This window comes from Cydia fagiglandana, chromosome 11, assembly GCF_963556715.1.
Source record: "Cydia fagiglandana chromosome 11, ilCydFagi1.1, whole genome shotgun sequence".
NCBI classification, from domain to species: domain Eukaryota; kingdom Metazoa; phylum Arthropoda; class Insecta; order Lepidoptera; family Tortricidae; genus Cydia; species Cydia fagiglandana.
The window spans coordinates 8,136,621-8,161,170 of NC_085942.1; the positions used below are offsets into that span (position 1 = coordinate 8,136,621).

The window sequence follows — 24,550 nt, forward strand, 5'->3', positions numbered from 1 at the left end:
TTCGAGCACACCATTCGCTACCCGACCACACCGGCTAAATTAGCGGTGCCACGACTTACGAAGCTGTTTTGATGGGAAAATGACAAACTAGCAGATAATTGATGACCAGGGCCGGATTAAGCATGTCGGGGCCCCTAGGCAGTGCGAGGCTCGGGGCCCCCTACAGTCAATTCTGCACACAGCATATTCAATACAGGGAAATAAGTTTGCGTTTTTAATTTCAATCTTCAGACGTCGGCCGAGCCGATTCAAATCGAAAGATGTCTTTTTCGCTCTTATTGCATGGACATAACGCTTTCTTCTATCGGTTTTTGCCGATTCCGCGTCGCGTCAAGTGTGGGGAGAGCCCTTTAGGCTTAAGGCCAATTCCCCGTGGAATACCAAATATGTGAGCTTCAGCGTCACTTTCCTATCTACCTCTAATGGCAAATTTTAAGCGAGGCTAAAGGCTAAGCTCAACTAGTGCCGCATGGTTGATTTTCTCAATAGTTAATATTTTGCGAGGATGAACAGCGATTGGCCGACCATAAGACCAAACGCCTAACCACAAATGATTAGAATCAACCTAATAATAAAGAATTTCCATATGTTACAATTACTTAAATTACTAGATTTAGACCAAGATATGCGTGCAACAATTTTGATAGCTCTCGCAGTGCAAGTGTTATTTTAAACGTCAAAACTGCCACTTGCACTGCGTATAATTGCAGTCTTTTCTTGGTCTAACTCTATTTATTCACCAGTCAAGCTAACATGTAGATGATACAGGGTCAACTAAAGAACCAAAAATAAACGCGAGCGCAGCGAGCGCGAAATTTTTTCTTAACAATATCGCATATTGTGAAAGCGTGTTAAAAGGCCGGGTATCGATCTTCATCTGGGCCTAAAAGTCCGAAGTGAGGTGAGCTTTCATGCGAAGTCAAAGCCGTGCTTCATCTGGCTTCAGAATAAATAGTTGAGCAAAGACGCGAACCAATGTCCATTGTATTAAAAAGCGAGACCGCAGGCCGAGCTTGGTGCAGCGAGGCCAAGAAGTAGAGGAGATGTGGAACACAAACCAATGGTAAATTGAGGCAAAAAGTGAGGCTGAAGGTCGAGCATTCCTATGAAAAACTGGGGACACGTTCGTCTTCTTTCTTCTTCTTGGTTTTAATCAATAGTCCTCGTGATGATGAGTCGAAATAACCCAAAAGTTGTTGCTTTTTCGAAAAAATGGGGAACCATTTTTCCTTAAAACCCTTGTATTACAACTTTACAACAGGTAAGCAGAATACGCCCCGTAAACTGTAACGTATTGCATAAATTTTATTACAGTATTTCATTAATTTAAACTATTTAAAGAATGGCTCGAAAAAATACAGTAACAAAATTAACAAAGCATACTTACTCATTAATAAGAATCAAAAATTTACTCATGAATTTTGACCCTATGGAACAAAATTTTAGTTAGTGCGCGCTGAGCCGCCGGGGCCCCCTAGCCGAGGCGGGGCCCCTAGGCAGTTGCCTACTTTGACTTAGGGTTAATCCGGCCCTGTTGATGACCACGAACTTATTGAATCACAACGAGGCTTTCAGTGGCTAGTTCAACCACCCAAGTTAATAAAAATATTTGAAACCATTACACGTTTACAAAATGGGCCAAAGGGAACTCAATGTCAAGTATCAACAATAATTTCTACCTTAAACAGTTAACTTGATGCACACCATTATAATACTTAAACTGCAAGCAGGTACTTACTAGTATACTTATATATGCATTGCATATAATTTGTACGACGCTTATGCGCACACGTGTGTATTTGTAACAAATGGCTATGGTTCTAGAGACTGTCTACATTTGTTTAAATACGTACAGTTAAAATGCAGTGCAGTTAAAAGTACCTAGTAATTAAAGAAATCACTTCAGACCATTTTCTGCAAAATTTGTATGCAACTTGGCAGTGACTTCGTATTGTTTATATTGAAAAGGAACATAAATTATATAATACCTATTTACAAAATTTTTTTCGAGCTCGACTAAAACAGCACTTCTTTTAATTTTACTAGTAAAGGGGTGAAAATAGGGTTCAAACTTTATTCAGTTTGAACGCGGCCAAAATGCCTAATTTTTAGCACAATATACCTACAACCCAAAGAGCTACGAGAAAAGAACTGTTTTTGAAACAAATTTTACCTACGCGACCTAGACGACTTAATGCTTAATTAAATTTTAATAAACACTGCAGAATCTCAAGGCCAGAAGCCCTTGTATAGCTTGTTTAATTTTTATTAGTTAACATCCCGAACAATTCAAACTATTAAGTATTTTTCCCTGTTGCAGTTAAGCGTGACGTTTCGTAACGTAATGCTATAACTATAATAAAAGACAATGGTTTATGTCACTTCACTTCCATTTTAGACAGTTCGTTAAGACAACTCACAAGAACAGCACAGCAGCAGTGGCTTTAATTTGGAAAAAATATTCTAAGTGACAACTACATATGTAATTAGATTTATTATTTACTAACAAAAAGTGTTTTGTTTTGGTTCCAATGGCGGGGGTGCTTTTTATCGTTAACATACCATGTAAAGAACACGAAGAAGACTTAAGAGAGAAAGTTAAATCCTCAAAACTCTTAATGGAAAAAGAAAAATATGAGCACACGTCAAAAATAATCCGGGAACTGAAGAAAAACAAAAAATTCGGGAACTTAGCGTTCGAATCGTATACGTACGGGGAGAATGGGTTGCAGAACTGTAAGTCGATGGAATGTGTGAATGGCAGTAGTGATAATGGGTTAGTGAAGTCTAAGAGTGATAATATGTTGAATGAGAGTTACAAGTGGGATGTGGGGAGCCAGTTCGATAGGAAATCTTGGAGAGTGAAGCAGGCGATAAGGGCGAGGAAGAGGAAGCTGCGGATTTCACGGCCTCTTTGCATCACGGACGTGCTAACTGCTTTTCACTGGGATGCGCCTCTTGAGTTGGTGAGTTTTTCTTGAGGCGTATTCTATTTTTTGGCGAAGTAAAATAACGACTTGTGTCGTGAAAATATGTCATTTTTCAGGCTCCGATATAAGGTCAGATTCTGCTTGGAAAACTTGATTTTGCAGGCTGTTATGACTATATATTCTCGTACTATGAAGGGACCATTCCAATTCGGATCCCCTTCGTAGTTACTCAATTGCAATCGTATAAAACGGTCAAACGTATTGTTATACGTTTGACCGTGAAACACCCCTCCTTTTGCGTCGGGGGTTAATAAAAACAAAATAGTGATGATAATATTTTGTAAGGGAAAGTGAAGTCGTAAATATATAAACGGGCATAACTTTACTTTTGTAATCTTTGAGCTAAATAAGTTAGCATTGGATTTGAATGCGTTAAAAACGTCATCAGTACTTAGTTCCTCCTCCTAACCTAGTCGGTAGTGAGTAGTAGTGACCAGGAGGTCCCGGGTTTGAATCCTGGTAAGGGCATTTATTTGTCTATTCATCACAAATATTTATTGTGGGACTAGGTCGATCTGTGTAAAATTGTCCTATAATTTTTTTTTTTCAACAAAAGTTAAATAATAAGCTTGGAGTATACCTGGGTAGTTCTTATGAATATAACAGTGGGTTCATATGGGGTTACTTTACAATATGTCTGAGGCTAGTTATTACACTGACATGCACAAGTCAACTCACAGTAACGTTCAAAGACGGCAAACAACCGCAAACACCACCGATCGCTATTTGCGTAGAAGTATTATCATGCCGCGATCAGAAAGGGATTAGAAATAACAGATTTCCATACACTTACGTCAAAATCAATATGGATTGACAGCTATCTCAATCCCTTTCTAATCGCGATTCAGTAATACGTAGCATCAATAAGCACAAATAAATCTAAAAAAGCTTTGAATACCTATAAATTTATAAGTAATGCGCAGTAAACTGCAACAATCTGCATAATGACTAACGGCCCAATTCTAAAAATGCCCATAAGTTGTCACAGCGATACGATACCAATCTGTCAGTGTCAAAAGTGGCATTTTTCCAACCAAAAATGACACTTTTGACACTGACAAATCGCTATGGTATCGTTGTGACATCTTATAAGGAGTTAACGGCCGGTAGTCCACGTGCTACTTGTAAAGTCCAGCTATCGCTTTACAAGAGCTAATAAAATCACCGTACCCTGTCTTGTACTAACCGTACAATTTCAGTCGTATTTAAAGCTCCTCAGAGCTTAACACTGGCGAAATAGTCACACTGGACAGAAGCCATTTAATTTTAAAAGAATGAATGAATCGCATCTTATAAGCATTGTTCGAATTGGGCCAACAGAGATGAGGTGATGACCCATTCGTCAGCGGTCTAGCGGCGGCTGCGATTGATAACGTGCCACCTACGCACAATAATAATACAAAACAAAAAACATTTGTGAATATGCAAAGTCACATAATGAGCAGTCTTCGAATAGTAGGGTGAAAAACCATTTCGTGGGCAATAGGGGTTATTCTCAGTGTTAACGAACGATTTAAACTAAAGGGCATCCTCCCAAAATCAATGTTTGATAATCCGTTTCCGTATTTTTATTTCATGAGTAATTATCGCGGTAACCGAAGACAATATTATGTTTAACAAAACTTACGTATAGAAGAGAACCATGCAATCAAAAATATCGGTTACATTTGTTGCACCTCAAGTCGGCAATGTATCGAAGCCATGCTGGTAACCCATACGACTTGACCGTTCGTGGACTGGCCCATGTAAACCATCCCTTAGGGCCAGTTGCACCAACCACAATAAGCGGACTGATCAACGTCACTCAACAGTGAACTATAAAAATCCTTGAACAATAAAATTTTGCGGATCCTTCAACAGTGACGGTGTTTTGTGCAACATACTCTAAGTTGTTTTAACTTCACCCATTTGCGAAACGTCAATACAAACACTTGAATGTCTGGAGTTGCCGGCAAGCGTGGCGCCTTCCGCTTTAGCCTCGTTTTAGTCATGCCTCGCCCCAATTAGGCTCGACAATCGACTGCAATCGATACCTGTGTCTTGCGTTACCATCTGACGGTTTCCAGGTGTTTTATTACATTATGTAATGTACTGAGTTGCCTGATTTTTCATGTTCTGACCCTTCGCTCTCCGACAGATGCGACTAGCGTAGACTACAAGTAGATCAGCAAAGAGAATCACACTTTAATTCTAAATTTAAAAATTCAATGTATATTTTTAGGTGGCAAATTAAACTTGGGAGATTAATCAACTCTTTTTCATCATATACCATCGAGTGTGAGATACACTACTGAATTATAAAAAATTTTAGATATTACCCATTAATACTAAGTTTCAATGTAAACCTAACTGACAGAGATGTTACTTTCTAGGTAGACACTGGGGGACTACCGCAAATTGCGGGGATCTTTCTCTTTTACTCTAATGAAGGCTTAATTAGAGTGACAGAAAATATTGCACGCAATTTGCGAACTTCGATTTTCGCGGTTAATATCCCTGATGCTAAAATACAAATTTTAAATTATATAATATGCTAATTTTCGCAGATTCTGTCCGAGGTTATTACACAACTTGGAATTGATAACGCATCATGGACATCTACTAGAGGAGATAAGTACTGGCAGGTAAGCACTGGTTTTAATTACTGGTTTTAGCCTCCTGAGCGTAGTAGTGGGGAGGTGGGACAGTGGCCTAGTCAGGCACTGGTCCTCGCTTCACTTAGGTTTAGGTACTAATATAGTTGTTTAAGTATTTTCTTGTTACTAACACACTATGGACACTTATTAGTCTGAAATAAATGCATTTTTTTTTAATACATAATAATGGATTGGTACGTTTAAAGTCTTAGACGACCCGTCTGGCCTAGTGGGTAGTGACCCTGCCTATGAAGCCGATGGTCCCGGGTTCGAATCCTGGTAAGGGCATTTATTTGTATGATGATACTTGACTTGTTCTTGAGTCATGGTTGTTTTCTATATATTTAAGTATTTATATATTATATATATCGTTGTATGAGTACCTACCCACAACACAAGCCTTCTTGAGCTTACTGTGGGGCTTAGTCAATTTGTGTAAAAAATGTCCCATAATATTTATTTATTATTTATAAAGTCAAATTAGTAAGACTGCTACGTGATAAGCTATTGTGAGACGCGCGTCAATCACCCAGACTATCGTCAAGGTCTTACCAAAACCTTAACAAATATATAAATCTGAATTGGGCTCACGTTTAATCGTTCGAAAACATCGACTGTTCGGTAAGCGCCTGCATATGTGAACGATATAGAACCAGATAGAAGTTAGACCAAGAAAAGTCTGCAGCGATTTTGATAGCCCACGCACTGCAAGTGTTATTTATACGTCATAATTTCATAGAAGTTTCATTGACGTTTAAAATAGGTAATTAACACTAGTACTTCGTGGGCTATTAAAATCTTTGCAGACTTTTCTTGGTGTAACAATTTTTCTATTTTTAGCAGGCCCCATATTATGCGCATAATAAGTGCAATAGTGAGAAAACAAACAAACGAAATGTCAGAAACAAACAAACGAATTCCATCCCGTAACGTCTATTAAACTAGTTTTTATCCTTCTCTGGCCAAAGCAATATAGCACGTGCCCAACATTTAAATCGAGTCATAAAGGCCCGGTGGTCTTCAACGATTGCTGGCCATTCCGCGCCGTTTACTACTTTCTTGTTATAACAATGGATGAAGCTGTTAATGGATGAAGATGATAATAACGCGGCAAAATACCAATGACCACACGACAAGGGATTGCTATTAAATTAGAAATTGCCTAAATTTGAAATGAAATTTAAATTCTAAAATTAATCTATTGTGTTAGGTATGTTGATATATACATATAAGTATGCCGATTTAAAGTAGGTACCATCACTGCTATCGTGTTGAACTGTTACACTTGAATAAGGTTGTGATGTAATTTTTGTTTATAAAACTGTTGGAGCACAATACTCAGTGGGGAGACGGGAGCAAATTACGCACATTTTACGATGATGTAAAATGTAATGAAAATTGAAAACACTTCAAAGGAAAGGACTAATCATTTTAGCGAAGATGTTTTCTCGTCGCCATCGCAATTTCAGTCGGACACGTTTATCTTTTTATTAAAAGATAGATAAATATGAAAGCCACTGCTTTCTCTCCCTTAAACCCAGTGGATATCGGTTTTCTTGGGATTACTTGTTGTCTCACGACGTGGTATCTTCGTCGCAGTGTTCTTGAAAATATCATATTGTATTTAACTTAATAAAAGTTCCGAGAAACTCATATTGCATCAAGAAAAACAGGCTTCAAACCCAGACTCGGTTTTATATGTGGCTCGCCGCTCCTATGTACAGATCGCATTAGTGTTGTGTTGTACCTATTTGTATGTAAATTTTAAGTCTTAATCTGGAATAAAATCGAAGTTCACCTTTCTCTCTCTATTACACTTGGGTGATTAAGATGGAGAATATAGACTAATTTCGAAAATGGGAGTTCGTGTTGGACTAGACCAGCGGTCGGCAACCTTTTGGCAGGCAAGGGCCACATAGTAGTTAACAAAGTTGACGCGGGCCGCACTTTGGTAATATTTGTGACTTTAGCAGACATTGTCGTTTGGCAATATTACATACAAAATAGCCAAGGAGGTTCGCGGGCCGCCTGTTGCCGACCGTTGGACTAAACCGACTGGACTAGTCCAAGACGATGCGCTTGGTTAAATATGACATTAACAGAGCTGTAATGTTCAGTGATGCATTGTTTCATTGTTCCCATATTAACTCACATTACAGACGGGTCTAACGCGAATTTTATTCAATTACCTTGATTTACCGACGTTTCGACACAGGTTTCACTGGTCGTGGTCGCGGCTGACTGATCTGCCTGTGTCGAAACGTCGGTAAATCAAGGTAATTGAATAAAATTCGCGTTAGACCCGTCTATAATGTGAGTTAATATGTGTTCATTTCATTGTTCCCATTCTGTTAAATAACTATAGGTAAAAGTATAGTGTTATAAGAATACAATATTTTCATTCCTCAGGTACTATTTTCCCTGGAATCCAGTGACGTGTGTGAAGAGCTCCTCCAAGTGCTCAGCAAGTTCGGCATCGGCTCCCGTTTCCAGTCCTCCGTGAGCTTGATTCCTTGCGCGCTGCATTTCAAAGCTGCGGATACTGATCTGCCGCGTAATGGCAGTGAGGAATTTAGAAGGTATTTTTATATTAATACATACAGCCAAAGCGAGTGCAGACACTTAATGCAAACATGGACAGATATCCGTCTGTCTTTCCGTATTAAGCCTCTGCAATTGCTTTGGCTGTTTTGGGTGTTTGTATCTAATCAAGTACCTATGTCAGTTTGTACATATATTTTTTTGTTATTAATCCGTTTGCCGATAAAACCTTAGTCACTAACAGAAAGTTTTAAAAATATTACGATCTTAACGAATGTAGGTACTTAATACTTTATATATATTTTTGGTCATTTGGTCCGACTGCTACATTTATGAATAAAAACTTTTTACAAAAAAAAGAAAACCGACTTCAAAAAGGATGAAATAAAATATTATCCTTTTAAGTATATGCGTTACCAACTGATATGTTTGAAGTCGGTGCCAAGCCAACTTTTGAAGCATACCATGATTTGGGTGCGATTCCATAAGGATGTACATTGGATTGCCTTACACGACGACAATGAACGTACTTTCTGTAGGTACAGTCGACGTTAAAAATATGTTTACACTTTTCGTCTTATTACAAAGGGGTAGGGTGCAAAAGTGTAAACATATCTTTGACGTCGACTGTACCTAAGAACACACGATCAAATCTTCTTGGCACAGTCCGTACCATGTTTGTCGGCACGCAAGCGTGGGATTAGGACAGAAGTTATTTTCCGTCCCTTATTCAGAGGACTACATTTCAAAATATAAAACAATTCAAGGAATTTACTTTCTTGCCAAATTTCAACTAAAGCGGTTCAGTTGTTTAGCCATGAAAAGGCGACAAAGAGGCAGACAGAATTACTTACACATTTATAATAGTTATTAGTACAGTTCTAATGGGATTTATAGTCATAAAGCTGATTATTTTTGACGGGTATTGTTACTACTTGGCTTGGCACCGACTTCAAACATATCAGTTGGTAACGCATATACTTAAAAAGGATAATATTTTATTTCATCCTTTTTGAAGTCGGTTTTCTTTTTTTTGTAAAAAGTTTTTATTTTTCCATTTTTAGTTTTAATTGTTAAGAGCGCGACGCATGAATGAAAAACAACATCATGATTAACACTAAATTCGTGTACCTACTTTAGTAAATATGTAATCAGGAATTTTCTCGAGTCCATCTGGGAAATTATAATTCCTCTCACTACACTAAATCCATCCTCCGCCCCGCCACTGACCCAATCCCTCAACCCCCCGATCACTCTACCTCACAGCGCAACAACCCCTAATCCATGTACCCCTCGGCCCTGAACCAGCAGCCCTTCAACCACCATTATCCGACCCCTTAACTCCTAACCCTAACCCCCGATCAGTAGCCTTACCAGCTTACCAAGAGTTTGATATTGATTTATTCGCTAGCGTGTATACATGTAACTTACTTTCTTTGCATCTCGCTCGTACTGGCATATTAGTGCGAGCGAGATGCATAAAAAGTAAGTTATGGTCGTTAGCATCGCTAACTTAGCGAATATGTCAATGTCAAACTCGTGGTAAGGCTACACTTGCACTACATCAAATTGGCGGTGTTCGGAAGCAAATGCTCGAGTTACTTTAGAAAACACCGAAATCACTTTATACGTGCCTTTAAAAACTGAGGAGTTCCCTCAATTCCTCATGGACTCCATCATCAGACCAGAACCAACAATAATAAGGAAACACCTTGGAGGCAACTCCTTCCAAACAAAAAAAGAATTACTCAAATCGGATCACAGGTGCCGGAGTAATCGCTGAACATACTACATTTAAAAAATCATCATCATTATCATCAAAACAATCATCATCATCAGGTCTACTTTATCAAAGTGGCGGTTTTCGCGAGAAAATGCTCGAGTTGCTTAAGAAAACACCCAAATCACTATGCATGTGCCTTTAAAAATTGAGGAGTTCCCTCAATTCCTCATGGATCCCATCATCAGAACAGAACCAAATTAAAATGGGACCAACTCGGAGGTAGCTCCTTTCAAACAAAAAAAGAATTACTCAAATCGGACTACGGATGTCGGAGTAATCGGTGAACGTACATAGAAAAAAAAAATAGCCACAACCGAATACAGAACCTCCTCCTTCTATGAAATGGAAGTCGGTTAAAAATAAGGTAAACGTTATTTGACTTGTTAAAGTCATTCTTAAATGTAAAAAATGTGGTTTTAAATGGGTAATTGAAATATTGTAGCGCCGACGCTTCCGCGTGGACCCGCTTCTCCTCGTCCATCCGCGCCCGCACGAATTTAGCGCAAGTTCTTCACGACGTCCGCGCGGAGGCGGCGCTGACTTTTGATTGGCTGTTCTTGCTGCTCGTGGCTGCCTTCGTAGCAGCCATTGGGCTAGTGGAGAACTCCACTGTGGTACTAGTCGCTAGTATGCTGATTTCGCCACTTATGGTAATTATCAGAAGTAGGTTCCTTACTTTGTAACAGGAATTTTTTTTAAATACATGACTGAATACTACTGGTCATGGTGCTCATGGTGGAAAATCTTATCCTTGACTCTAAAACTTAATAACGAATTAGGAAGTAATAGGCCGTCTTAATAATTTCTATTGTAACTCAACGATTATGTCATCAACATCATTTGGAGCATTTCACCAGTTTCTTTTATAAGAGCTACTAATACTTCTGGAAATTCTAGAATGCCGATTTATGATACTCATGGTTAGATTTAAAATCTTCACAAAGTCAAACCTAGCAAAGCACTCTCAAAACCAAATCATTGACGTTCGTAAGCTCTCTTGTGGAATTTTCCAACACCGTGTTCCTTTTCAGGGTCCCATAACAGCGGGAACCCTGGGCACGGCCGTCCGTGACCGCTCGCTGCAGCAGATGGGCGTACTACATGAACTGCTGGGGCTGTTCCTTGCGTTGGTGGTTGGTTTCATCTTTGGCCTGACAATCAGCGCCGTGGACGAACGCTATGGTGTCGGCCAGTGGCCTACGGATGAGATGATGGCGAGGTAAGTGTAAAAATAGTCTGGCAGCAATGCCCTACACTAAAAAAGACTTGAAATTTTGAGGTGTAATTTCCCACATTTTTCAATGACGACCTTATGACGACAATGTTTTGCCGGATTAATAGCAGCGCTTGTATTGTACTTTACTGTGTACAATACAATACAAATACTCTATATTGCGAGTTTATTGCACACGTTATTACGGAAAATAATACATAATACAGTAAGAAGAGGTTAAACAACAGGCGGTAAGTACCTTATTTTTCCGCCGATAGATAGTGTATGATAATGTGCGACGGCAACCATTATATTGTACTTAACTCTAAACGGCGGTTAGATGACGGCATTATTCTAGCTGCTACATAGTTAGGCATGACCAAGGCATGACGCTAGTATTAGGTAGGTACCTATGTATTAAATTACTTCACTGGATTTCATAAGAGTCATACGGGAAGCAAGTTAACTTCGTCGCACTCGAGCCTCATTCCCTGCCTCATGCATAATGCACCAGTGTTGACGTAACTTCTCGTAACCTGGCCTTCAAATTTGCATTGTCAGGGGAATTTTAATAAAACACCATCAGCATCTTTATATATCTTAAGATTTCTACAAGCTTATAAGTATTAAATCTGATATGCGATATAGATTTAATTTTGAGTTTATAAAAATATTGGCTAAGAACAAACTCTGATTCGACCAGAGTGCACAACGTAATTCCTAGTGGAAAAAAAACGGCTTAGGTGCAGTCGACGTCAAAGATATGTTTACACTTTTGGACCTTACTCCTTTGTAATAAGGCGAAAAATGAGCGAAAAATGTAAACTTATCTTTGACGTCCACTGTACATACTTAATACAAAACTTTTGCGTCTGCTCTAAGTAAATAGGTAGATAGCAAGTTTTAATTTCAATGAACTTATTATGATATTTTCTTCTGTAATCGAGTTTGATGTTTAGGATTTCTTTTTCTTTGACAGTGAGTAGGTATAATAACATCCCTTTGAATTACGCGGTAGCATTTGGATCCGCAAAGGAAATTATCAAAAATTCTGCAAAAGACACGGATTATGCTTTTGTTCAGTGGAGTGTAATTCATCCTAATTTAGGTCGCGGCTGTATCGCCTGTTTTTGATCGATTATTATTGGATAAAAGGTATTGTGTTACGTCGTCAATTCAATTTAGATGTATAGACGCAGTTTTCGAATTTGTTCAGCAATAGATATTGCAAATAATTTAAGAAACAGGCTACAACACACCAGGATAAAAATACCAAAAAAACTATTTTTAATATCGTCACTTTTTAATACATTATAGGTACTTACCTATACTTAATAAGCTAATATAAATTAGTATCCAACCTGACCTGCATTATTATTCGCTGGTAGGTAAGTACCTACGACAAAGATTCGAGTCTATCACTTTGCTCAACTAGAGTCACGCGTCATGCAGGTAAAATACAGTTCATGCGTGAGATCTGACTATCTTTTCTTACCGTGCCCACGCCCTTATTAGATCTAAGTGTACTTAAGTTTAAAACATTGACGTATTATATCTAAGGACTGGCCAGTCCTAACTAACTATAGTACCGTAAGGCCTTAAGGGCACTAAAAATGGTACTAGTTCAGCGGTGTCACTCACGATTTGGGGTCATCCATTAATTACATCACACGTTTACGGGGAGGGAGGGGGTCAAGAAAAAGTGACATATTGTGACATGGGGGAGGGGGGAGACACAAACTTTGTGACGTCACTTTGACTTCATCAGTAACCGAAAATTTATTTAAATTATTTTATTCGCTGTACATTTAAATAACAAGTTTTTAAAACGATAATCGTTTTTATTCGTTTCATTTTCTTTCCTAAGCAGTCTTGGGTTATAAAATTACTAATATTTATATCGTCAAAAATATTTTGATAAAATATTAATAATACTTAAGTACTTACTTAATTCGATTTGGCGATTTCGTAGAAAAAATGTGACGTCACACTAGGGGGGAGGGGTTTGCCAAATGTGACCAAGTGTGACAAGGAGGGGGGGAGGGGTCAAAAAACCTAGAAATTCGTGTGACGTAATTAATGGATGACCCCTTTCGAGCCAATCGTGCAGTCTAACGCAACTAGTTGCGACCAATCGTGCGCGTCATGCGAACTCATCAACCAATCGCATTCTAGCGGTGTCACACCGCTGTACTGGCCCCATTCATGCCACATTCTTATTGCCCGGTCCTGAGATATACGTCAATGGTTTAAAAAGATATGTTGTTATTTTATACAGGTGTGAGCTGCGCTCTTTGTGGGTGGGCGTGCTGGTAGCGATACCCAGCGGCGCTGGGGTGGCTGTAGCGGTGCTCGGGGAATACACATCTTCACTAGTTGGCGTGGCCATCTCCCTGTCCCTGCTGCCACCTGCAGTTAACGCTGTAAGGCATTGCTTAACGTTAAACTTACTTTTTTATTGAGCTTTTTCTTTATAGTATGGTACACTGGCTGGTATGGTGGTACCTATGGTGGTGGTGTATAAATTCAAAAGTGAAGTCCCCAATCCGCATTGGGCTAGTGTGGGGACTATAGCCGAAGCCCTCTCGCGCATGAGAGGAGGCCTGTGCCCACTGTGCCCAGCAGTGGGACGTATATAGGCTGAATTATTATTTTTTCATTTATGTTACACCATTTGCAGACCCAAAATGTTACTAAATATTAAATCCTCTCCAGGGATTGTTATGGGCGATGGCGCTAGTCCACCTGATATTCGCCGACGACCAGACCTTTACCGGAGTAGTGACCACATTCTACTACAGCGACGACCCGCCCACTGAACTGGCGATCCTCGGCTCAGTGTCGCTGTGTCTCACGCTCGTCAACATTGCCTGCATATGCCTTGCAGGCGTCGCTGTTTATAAGGTGAGTCCACCTAGAGACACCTGACGAACTATAGGTGGTCATGACGCTAGTCCACCTGATATTCGCCGACGACCAGACCTTTACCGGAGTAGTGACCACATTCTGCTACAGTAACGACCCGCCCACTGAACTGGCGATCCTCGGCTCGGTGTCGCTGTGTCTCACGCTCGTTAACATTGCCTGCATATGCCTTGCAGGCGTCGCTGTTTATAAGGTGAGTCCACCTAGAGACACCTGACGAACTATAGGTGGTCATGACGCTAGTCCACCTGGTATTCGCCGACGACCAGACCTTTACCGGAGTAGTGACCACATTCTACCACAGTAACGACCCGCCCACGGAACTGGCGATCCTCGGCTCTGTGTCGCTGTGTCTCACACTCGTCAATATTGCCTGCATATGCCTTGCAGGCGTCGCTGTTTATAAGGTAAGCCCACGACACCCACAAGCTACGTCGATGACTACCGTCAACCGGGGTGAATATGGATGGCTGGGGTGAATAGGAACAAAACTTAAAATGTGATTTAATAATTACCCAACACCAATTGTATTATCAAATAGAAAATCGACTATTATGATGATACAATTTGTATTTGTATTTTTTAATTGTTCGGTAAATCACATTTTAAGTTCTGTCCCTATTCACCCCAACCATCCCTATTCACCCCAGTTGACGGTATATGTTTTGTAGAAACGAAGCGGGAGTGTTAGTGCAAAAGGTATTATAATTTGGCCATTGAAGCGAAATTCATAAGACTTAATTAATTTCGACGGGTTATTAGATATAATATTAGTAGTATTACTCACGTCATTGAAAGTATTACAATAGGTAAGAGAAGAGAAGAAGGAAAGAGAAGTAGGTACCTCTTCAGATTGTGAATAGCGTTAGTATAAGTACCTACCTAACTATTAGTGATTAATTGATTATCTAAGTAGTGAATGATTACCTGAGTATCATCAAACATTATGAAAAAGGGATGCTAAAAATAATTCAGGTCGTGCAATTAATTTCACTTTCCAGATTAAAGAAGTATGTCCCCTGGATGGACGCGACATTTTATGGTGGAGAGCTAATCGCAATTCACAGAGGTCCCCAAATCGGAATATACTGAAGAAAAACAACAATATATCGTGGGAGAAATACAGGTACCTATACTGGTTTAGTTAGGAACAGCCTACTAATATTAAGAATTTTAGGGGCAAATCCGATCTTAGGAAGGAAGGAAGATTGGAACATCTAATGAATAAGCTCATAGGGATGTTCTATATATTATTTATAAATTCGCACACCAATTTAGGTGCGTCCAGATCCAGAGACTGCGGGATACCTCGTATGCTGCCTGTAATGTATGATTATACATCGGGGTTTTCGGTGCGGGAATGATTACATGTATTTATAACTTTGTTTATTGTAAAATAATTACCAAACTATGAATTAAACGTAGGTACTAAGGTCCAAATGTGCTTAGAAATGTTAAATTAGTATAGTTTTTTACAGTTTTTACCTGTTACTTGGCTAGTGTAGAACATTCCCGCACCGAAAACCCCGATGTATGATAATTATTGGAGATTAAATCTTAATTAAAAATAATAACGTTAAGTTTCCTAAATGTTAGTGCCCAAGGTATTGCAGGCACCATACGACCTTAAGAATCGTTGATTTAAACTTAGACGCACTTTAATAACTGAAAACGATATAACTAAACTTATGAAACACCTTTTCGTAAAAAAAATATAGTTTTACGACGTACATTGTTTTAGCAATTGGTCGAACGAGTGTTCTAAAAAGGATCAGCAGGAACAAGACGGGAAGGAGCCGATAATCTCGCCGGTTCAGAGTGACACGGTTACCTACAGGCGAGAGACGCCGGCCATTCGGCGCATGAGAGCTCAAAATATAGAGGATTATTGCATGCAGAAAGAACAGTTAGTATTTAAATCAGTACCTAATCAATCAGAGTATTCACATTCATATTTTACTCGTAAACATGGAAAAAATTGAAAGTTATGTTTCCCTCTAAATTGAACACGTGAGATTGCTTTGTGGTTGTATGTAGGCACCTATTTATACCCAAATAAGAAAGTTTAAAATAATCACCTACTTATATAAAATAAACCATTACATAGCCTGTTTAACCCATAACATAACTTTAATAAATCAAACTGACATAGGTATAAATTACACGTTTGGCATTTGTATTCAATACTTAAAATTTCAGCAGGTAATAAACATGTTTTCTTTGTAGGTTTAATTCAGTGCCCCAAAATTATGAACAAAATATGGAAGATGGAAGACACATCTACAACAGCATAGATAGTATCACGCCTAAAACAGATATATCAGACATACGCATATCCAACAACATACAGAGCGAAAACTTCTACACTAAACACTGTATTACAGATCTCGATAACATTAATAATAGCTTCTGTAACGCTGGTTTCGAAGGGCAAGAAAACTATCAAAAGGAAAAATTTGAACGCGAGCAAGGTGAACTGTCGTCGATGCCGATTATAGAACCGTCTTCGAATCTCACGGTGGACGCAAAACGACCGGTGGTTTTAGCTAGTAAGTCTTATAATGTTTGAATAAATAGGTATATGTTTGTAATAATATTAGTATTAAAATATATCCGAAATTGTCTTGTAATAATTTAAGATATTTAGTCCTGACTTGTTGTAACACCATGTTCTATATGTATAGATAGCGGTCGGTGCCTGCGGGCGCAGTATGGTTCCATTTTTATCGCCTGTCACTATGCGCGTCACTTTCGCACTTACATAGGTACTTGTTAGAATGTGACAGGCATATGGTGACAAGCGATAAAAATGCGACCGTGCTACCGCCGCTGGAGAGTTTGTTATAATTACCCATATTCCAAGGGGCGATTTCAGAGTTAACCCCATATGATAGTAAAAGTGGTTCATAAGACCTCCATATTTCACCTCTGAGAATATGGTCAAGCGTAACAAAATCACCCCGTACAACTGCTTTGTGGATGTATCATATGCTGTTTTAAGAACTAATGACGACTACGATCGTATGTTTATTTTATACATATATGTGTGCTACATTATGTGTTTGTGCTCAGTGCACTTGGCCGTGGCAGTATCAACCGTTTACCAATTAACATGTCAACAGTAATACGTCTAATCAGGGTTAAATTACCTTCCACTTATTATCTGTAACCATTCTCTCGTGCCACTTTACCGTAAGGCAGCCATGCCTTCAGGAGTCATATTTATTGTTTGCATTCCCTCAAGTAACTACGAACATGTGTTGAGATACGGGAAACCTAAGAACTTCCCGATCGAGACTCCGTCTTCGTTCAAGCCGTATCAGCTGGAGGTAGAGCTCAGGAATAAGAAGTCTCGGAGTATCCCCGTGCAGTTGACTCAACAGTATTACAATGAGGCGTATAACGCGACTTTGGATAACATTAAAGAGGAAGATAAGTTTTTCACGTTGGAGAGCGTAAGTTTTTTTCAAGCTTTTATTCACTTTCACCTGACCGTTGTCTGTCTGTAATCAAATCTTGCAAGTTAAATTTGATCCACTTCCCGGTTTCCGATTGAGCTGAAATTTTGCATGCATGTATAAATCGGATGACAATGCAATATTATGGTACCATCGAGCTGATCTGATGATGAAGACAGGAGGTGGCCATAGGAACTCTGAGATGAAACAACGCAACCTAATTGTGTTAGGGGTTTTTAGAATTGTCTCGATAAGTATTAGTTGTCTGTCGTAAGGCAAGTACAGTCAGCGAAAAGCTTGTACCAAAATTGAAATTTTTGCCAAAAACTTATTTTAGTGTATCTACTTATTATTCAAACCCCATCTATTTGTGTAGTGTAGTATATATCATTTGCTATCTAGTTCCATAATAGGAGAAGTAAGTTTGAAGAGTTCACAGTTTGATGAGCTATTGAAGAAAGGGATGGTGCTGCATATAAATAGGTACCTATGCATAAAATTATATCCCCGGGGAAATAAATAACTAAAGTACAGATGGTGTAGTAGGGTTCAAATTACCGCTTCCTATCACATATAAACCGTAGGTACTTTTTTTACTATTTTCGTTGAATAAACTTAGGCAGTAAAGTGTATATAAAAATTAAAATGTGCCTATGTACTGGTGTGTAGACATTTCTAATAATTGAAATTGCTTCTTACACTGTTCCCGGGGAACAGATATTGCAAGAGTTGCTAGACAAGCTTGAAGTGAGCAAAGTAGTATGGGTCGGTGACAAACCGGGAAACTATTACGAGGTCATATTCCCACTGCCCACTGGAGATGAGTGCGAAACCATGCTGCATTGTCTGACCCAGCTGGGGATTGGAGTCAAATGGAAGTCAGTTGTAAGGTAAGACCATCTACTATTATTTAGTCTGTTTAAGGCAGTTTGAGAGGAGCGGGTGAGCATGTTGAAAAATAGCCATGATGGTAAATACCCGTTCGAGTCGGTGAAGGGCATAATAAGCTGGAAGTGTGTAAATATATACCATCACAACACGTACTTACTTAATACTAGACGTAACCAGCATATATGTATGAGTATGTACATGCAGTGGCGTTTAAAAGTGCATGGATAGATGTCGACTGTAATGCCTTAATATTAAGGTTGAAACATTTTCATGCACTTTGGAACGCCAGTATACCTACATAAATTGAGCTTAACACATACTAAAATCAAATCAAAATTACAAATTTGTTCTTGAAATAATTCCTGACATGTTGCCAGTCACGGAAGAAAGAATGAGCGCGCCGCGCTGTTGTCAGTCCTTTATTGTAGCAAATAAATAGAATCAAGATTCTTACGTAGGTAACTATAGGTACAACGTAGGTACAACCTACTCCGGTAGGAGACCATTGGACAGCCGGGAGGCTCGGGTACTCCTTTCTAATGTCCTAATTTACAAGGGGTTGCCCGAGCCTCCCGACAGCCCAATGGTCCCGTACCTCCCCTACATCTGATTTTTCGATGATACTTAAGTATTCTAAAAATGAGTGTGGTTTTCCAGCGTTTTACCATGCAGTGTTGTACACTCGGCCGTTGAACATGACGATTACGACGAGGACACAATTATGTGAGTTTTAGTTAGTCCTAAATATGATTTTATGAATAGTCAATCCCCTTGGACTAAATTAAATAGAGTCTACTTTGCGTTGGACACTAGTTTGAATAGTTATTTCTATTGTTTTTGAGTACAGCTGTATTCGAACAATGAGATACGTCAAATACTAGATATTGGAACGATATGGATTAGATATGTCAGTGTCAAACAAGTGTCAAAAGTGACGTTCTTGTTTGAAGAAATGTCACTGACACTGACATATCTAATCCATATCGTTTCAATGTCTAGTATTTGACGTAACTCATTGTTCGAATACGGCTGGTAGGTACATTACATAATTTGTAGACGAAAATCGGAAGAAGCAAAGCGTTGGCGCAGTTTTGTGGAGTCAATTCGGTCAAAGCTCACTGTGAAGCAAGTGGTTGACGGTGTTCGAGGAGGCGGCGAACTATCCTTTGACTATCTCACTTTGATTCTCACTGCTGAGTAAGTACCTAGCTTACCTAGATGGTATAGGTAGATATGAATAGACCGAAATTAAATTTACGTCATAACTCAACTTGTCAACGGTGAACTTATTTATTGAATTAATGTGAGAGGCAAGTTCACAAAATCACCTAACCAAACCTACCCTCAAATACTTATAAATCATCAAAAAATTTATATACACGGTGTAACATGAGGAAACCGAATAATTTTAACCACGCATTTCTGAGGTCAAAAGAAGGAAAAAATGTAATATGAGTTTAGGTCAATTACGCCAAAAAAAAATTTTTTAGTTTTTTTTTTGTATTGTACATAAAAAATAAATGTTATTGGTAAACTTGTCACTTAAAATAGATTTTTACATTTTTTTTTCGTAAAACCAATTTTTTGCAGTGTTAGGTATACTTGTCACTTTTCGACATCTAAGCTATCAATAAGGATATTTAAACTACGTCCCATAGCAGCAATATCACCGTCAAAAAGGCTTTTAACACTGTGTAACAATAAAAACATGTTTTTTTTTTAATTAATATTATCTCTGAAACTAGGCGAATTTCAAAAAAGGTTATAGGACATTTTTGTTTCTAAATATGATCAGGAATACGCTGTTAAAATTATTCGGTTTCCTCGTGTTACACCGTGTATAAAAGTAGAGCCAATGCGGCCAAATTTGCCTATACATAAGAATTCGTACACGAGTATAGTATTTATCAACCGTTGCTTGTGTTTTTGTTTATTTTTGTCCACAGCTCCCTCGCTGCCCTTGGCCTGGTAGAAAACAATGCCTCAAACATAGTAGCGGCTATGCTGGTATCACCCCTCATGGGCCCAGTGATGTCCATAACTTTCGGAACCATCATAGCCGACAGAAGCCTCGTCAGAAGCGGCTTCGAAAGCCTTGTTCTGGGAATGTTCTTCTCGCTGGTTTTTGGCTTTATTTTTGGACTTATCTTGGGAACTACAGAAATGCCATGGGGTTTCGGTGATTGGCCCACTGAAGAGATGAAATCAAGGTACCTAAACATTACCTACTTAGTTAAAAATCCTAATGACTAACAATTGTTACACTCATCAAAACGGATCCAGGGATTACAATTTCATACGTGGGCCATACTGAAAGTTTCTGGATCATGATATATGCATATATATATATATATATATATATATATATGAGACTATTTATTTTTTCTGAGTGGTCAGTCCAGGAATTTTCAGTATTACCACAGAATGAATAATAGTACTAGGTACAGAAGACTCACTCTCTAACAAAACGCGTCTGTCACGATCAGCACAGATATGGCCGCTAGGTGGCGACAGCGCCACGCGCGGCTTATGGCAAACCCCAAAATTGGGGTCGAACGGATGTACTTTTAGCTACCTGTAGCAAAGCGACGAAATCGCGGAGTGAGCCACGCCTGGTATTAGGTACCTATGTATCCGGCTCGAAGGACCACATGTAGCACAACTAAGGCCATAGGGACTGAGAGAGTAATTTTTATAAATGAAAAAACCAAAAGTACGTTTGAAATGAAATGAATAATTATTATTGTCTAAGAAAAACATTGACAGGTGCTATAGTTTCCAGTAAATTTATTATTTTTATTAATGTTGCTACCTCTATATAGTCGCACCAATAAAAGTCCAGTCCAAAGTACCAGTGGAAGTGTTATTTACACGTCATAATTTCATAGACGTTTGACGTTTAAAATGACACTTGCTCTGCGTGGGCTATCAAAATCGCTGCAGACTTTTTACGGTCTAACTATATATGAACTCTATTCAGCAACAGGATGTTACTATTCTACTATTCCACCAGACAAAACAGCCACTGGCACAATCGGTGCGTGGTCCCCACCGACCCCACCACGCTTAAAAGCCAAAACAAAGGTCTCCAGCCAACTCTCCACATACTTATCGTATTTTTATAAGTTTCTACACTATTCATAACTTATTACAGAGGAAACGTTCGTGCCCTTTGGATGGGCGTACTCTGGGCCTTGACGTCAGGCACGGGTGTGGCTTTAGCTTTACTACAAGGGAGCGCTGGGCCTTTGATCGGTATTGCGATTTCGGCATCACTGCTACCACCAGTCGTGAATTGTGTGAGTGAAACTCCTATTAACTTCACATTAAAGGATGACTCACGCTAGACCGGGCTGGGGCCGGGCCGTAGCTTCCGGCGCTTCGTTTTCTATGGAAAGCACCATGTGATCACCGATCAGCCATCATAGAAAGTCATATGTCGGACGCCTCAGCCAGGGCGCGGCCCGGACTAGCGTGAATCATCCTTAATGCGAAAACCGTGTACAGTAAATATTTGTTGTAATAATTCTTTTTAGGGATTATATTGGGCCTTGGCTTGCATCTGGCTGTTGTATCCAGGAGTTAAAATACCGCATATAAAAGGAGAAGCTTACACTGGAAATTCATCATACGAACCTTTATACCACGATTATCTGCCCATAGAATTCGCTGTTAACGGTGAGTATTCTTTACTAAACGACCTTTGGCTATGCGAGAGGCTTATAAACAAATTGGATATGAATGTAGAATGAAAGTTGAGGTAATGAAAATCCCCGACAAAGTCTCCGCAGCCTGGACTTCTACAAACCCAGCAGTGTCACATGCGCGATGCTAACCCTAAAGAAATTAGCCAAGAAAATAAAAGACTCCAACGAATTGTGAACATGTCAACCTCCTCCTTTTTAGGGTTCCGTACCTCAAACGGAACCCTTATTAGGATCACTCGTGTGTCTGTCTGTCTGTCCGACCATTCTTCAAGTCAAAATAATTCTTTACCTATTGATGACAGGAAAACCTATTAGAAATGTGCAGTCAAGCGTGAGTCGGACTTAATTTTTGATCCGACCCCTACGGGTTTTTAAAGACATTTCATTCACGTTCCACATAAAAAACTACATTGTTAAAAATTGGTTAATGCACGGAACCCTTGAAACGCGAGTCCGACTCACACTTGACCGGTTTTTTTGAAGTCGGTAGTCCTTTTCTGACGATTCTAATTTTGTTTATAAGCTTCTTGGCAAAATGCCTTAATTAGATAATGGAGTAATCTCGTTAATTTAATTTAATAAATCCCTCAGGCATCGTGAGCTGCTGTCTTACAATTGTCAACGTAATCTGCATATTTATCACGGCCATAATATTCTTGAAGATTAAAGAGGTCGCCGCGCCGTACACTTCGACTCCGGATTTGAGGAGGTTTTGGGAACAAGACATTAGAGTGGCTAGAGAGGCAAACAGGGCTAATTTGCACGAAGCCGAACAGGACGAACGAACTGAGTAAGGACCGATTTGGTTTAAGGATTGTGGATTAATATCAATTGAAAATTTGACCTCCTTACATAATTTATTTTACTTACTTACGATTTTTTATCGATTTCGATAGATACGGATTGGGTATAAAAGCCAAAATTATTTTTATTACGCGTTTAAGTTTTATCCAGTAGCCGTATACCACGAGCAGTTAGCGACTGCGTAAGCTCGTTCGCAGTCCATCTCGCTCGTACTGATGTATTGGTGCGATAGGGAGGGAATGCAATCAAGTTTACGCAGACGCTAGCGTAAATATCAAACGCCAACTTGTGGTAGCCGTGTAGGTGATCTTGATTTTTATTTCTTTTTCCGACAGATTCATTTTGGATGATCTTAACCAGGGATCTGATGAAGATATAAAAGACAAGTTAGAAGCTGCAGTGCAAGAAGCCCTTGATGACGAGACTTACAGGAAAGTTAAGCGGATGAGCTACCAGAGCCACATTGCTGACGAGGTATGTAATAGTACCTATATTATAGTTACTTCACAATTAAATATCACACAATTAACATTCACAATGAATGTTATGCCTTTCAGTGAAGGAAAACCTCGTGAGGAAACCGGACTAATCCCATTAAGACTAATCCCAGTTTCCCCTCTGGGTTGGAATGTCAGATGGCAGTCGCTTTCGTAGAAACTAATGCCTACGTCAAATCATGGGATAAATTGTCAAACGAACCCCAGACTCCCATGAGCCGTGGCAAAATTCCGGGATAACACGAGGAAGAAGAATCGATGTTAAATCCTTCCTGTGCCCTGTTTATCAAAAGCTTGTAACTTATAATACAAGTGGAAGTCCCTTTTTGACCGCTTTTGTTAGAAAGGGACTTCCACTTGTATTACAAGTTACAAGCTTTTGATAAACAGGGCACTGGAGTTCCTGGTGCTTTACTTTGAAAATGTTGAATTCGTCCCGTCTTGCAAATGCAGAGACAGAGATAAGAGAGATTCTACCGTCTAAAACCTGAGATCCTACCGACTGCGCCAAATATGTACACTGTGGAAGTCCAAAATGAGCATTATAATCATTTCTTTTTTCATTTTTATAAGAATTAGGTACTCTGCAATCTGCATTACTGTGGGACACGTGACTCATATATACCTTTTCTTCAGGTATTCCGTACAATCGGCATGCAGTCTCGTACGCCAGTCTCCCTTCGTTCTAGCCGCCGCTCCAGCATAGCGTCACCCCGCGCCAGCGTCAAACATCCCACCAAAAAGGAAGACATCGCCGCACTCGACAAGCTCCTAACCTCCTTGCTAGGAACCAGAGACAATAGAACACGATCGTTCCGATCCCATCGAGGAACACCAAGATCTAGCCGCATGCCAGTGATTTGTGAAAACAACAGGCGATCGGAGTCATGGCCGGAAAGGATATTTGAGAACTCTGTTGTCAGCAGCGTGTTGAATAATTTGAAAACGAGTCAACGGAATTCGTCAGCTGAAGAACCGTTCTTGACTCCTAATTGAAATAACTTCTCATTTGCGCAAGAACACCCGCTTTTCACTCACGTACCTAGGTATATACTTTAGCGTAACACACTGGTATGGAAATTAACGTATTAAAGTATCATAAACT

General features: G+C 39.4%; 2 protein-coding genes across 3 annotated transcripts; both read left to right on the forward strand.

Annotated features, from left to right (window-relative positions):
• Positions 1–2,236: 2,236 nt before the first annotated feature.
• LOC134668855 (uncharacterized) lies at positions 2,237–16,681 on the forward strand. Of its 2 annotated transcripts, XM_063526328.1 has the most exons (10): positions 2,237–2,966; positions 5,537–5,614; positions 8,036–8,205; positions 10,393–10,600; positions 10,982–11,169; positions 13,442–13,586; positions 13,879–14,067; positions 15,090–15,214; positions 15,830–15,994; positions 16,315–16,681. In XM_063526328.1, exons 1-10 carry the CDS (start codon positions 2,532–2,534, stop codon positions 16,655–16,657), a joined length of 2,046 nt encoding a protein of 681 aa, XP_063382398.1. In that variant the 5' UTR covers positions 2,237–2,531; the 3' UTR covers positions 16,658–16,681. The 2 variants fall into 2 exon arrangements, with proteins under 2 accessions (XP_063382398.1, XP_063382399.1); XM_063526329.1 differs by lacking the exon at positions 13,879–14,067 and having other exon boundaries at positions 2,238–2,966.
• A 244-nt stretch (positions 16,682–16,925) lies between these two features.
• On the forward strand, positions 16,926–24,550 carry LOC134668856 (uncharacterized). The gene is made up of 10 exons (XM_063526330.1): positions 16,926–17,543; positions 18,264–18,436; positions 19,095–19,160; positions 19,494–19,634; positions 20,384–20,647; positions 21,592–21,736; positions 21,974–22,115; positions 22,736–22,934; positions 23,284–23,422; positions 24,082–24,550. Exons 1-10 carry the CDS (start codon positions 17,292–17,294, stop codon positions 24,439–24,441), a joined length of 1,881 nt encoding a protein of 626 aa, XP_063382400.1. The 5' UTR covers positions 16,926–17,291; the 3' UTR covers positions 24,442–24,550.

What these genes read in the sequence shown, in the direction of transcription:
- LOC134668856 (XM_063526330.1), top strand. Translation starts at nt 17,292, where the DNA reads ATGCCTTCAGGAGTCATATTTATTGTTTGCATTCCCTCAAGTAACTAC. An exon ending in TACGACGAGGACACAATTAT is followed by an intron (nt 19,161 to 19,493) that starts GTGAGTTTTAGT and finishes CATAATTTGTAG; the next exon opens with ACGAAAATCGGAAGAAGCAA. An exon ending in GAACAGGACGAACGAACTGA is followed by an intron (nt 22,935 to 23,283) that starts GTAAGGACCGAT and finishes TTTTTCCGACAG; the next exon opens with ATTCATTTTGGATGATCTTA.
- LOC134668855 (XM_063526328.1), top strand. Translation starts at nt 2,532, where the DNA reads ATGGCGGGGGTGCTTTTTATCGTTAACATACCATGTAAAGAACACGAA. An exon ending in GGCAGTGAGGAATTTAGAAG is followed by an intron (nt 8,206 to 10,392) that starts GTATTTTTATAT and finishes GAAATATTGTAG; the next exon opens with CGCCGACGCTTCCGCGTGGA. An exon ending in TGCCACCTGCAGTTAACGCT is followed by an intron (nt 13,587 to 13,878) that starts GTAAGGCATTGC and finishes AATCCTCTCCAG; the next exon opens with GGATTGTTATGGGCGATGGC.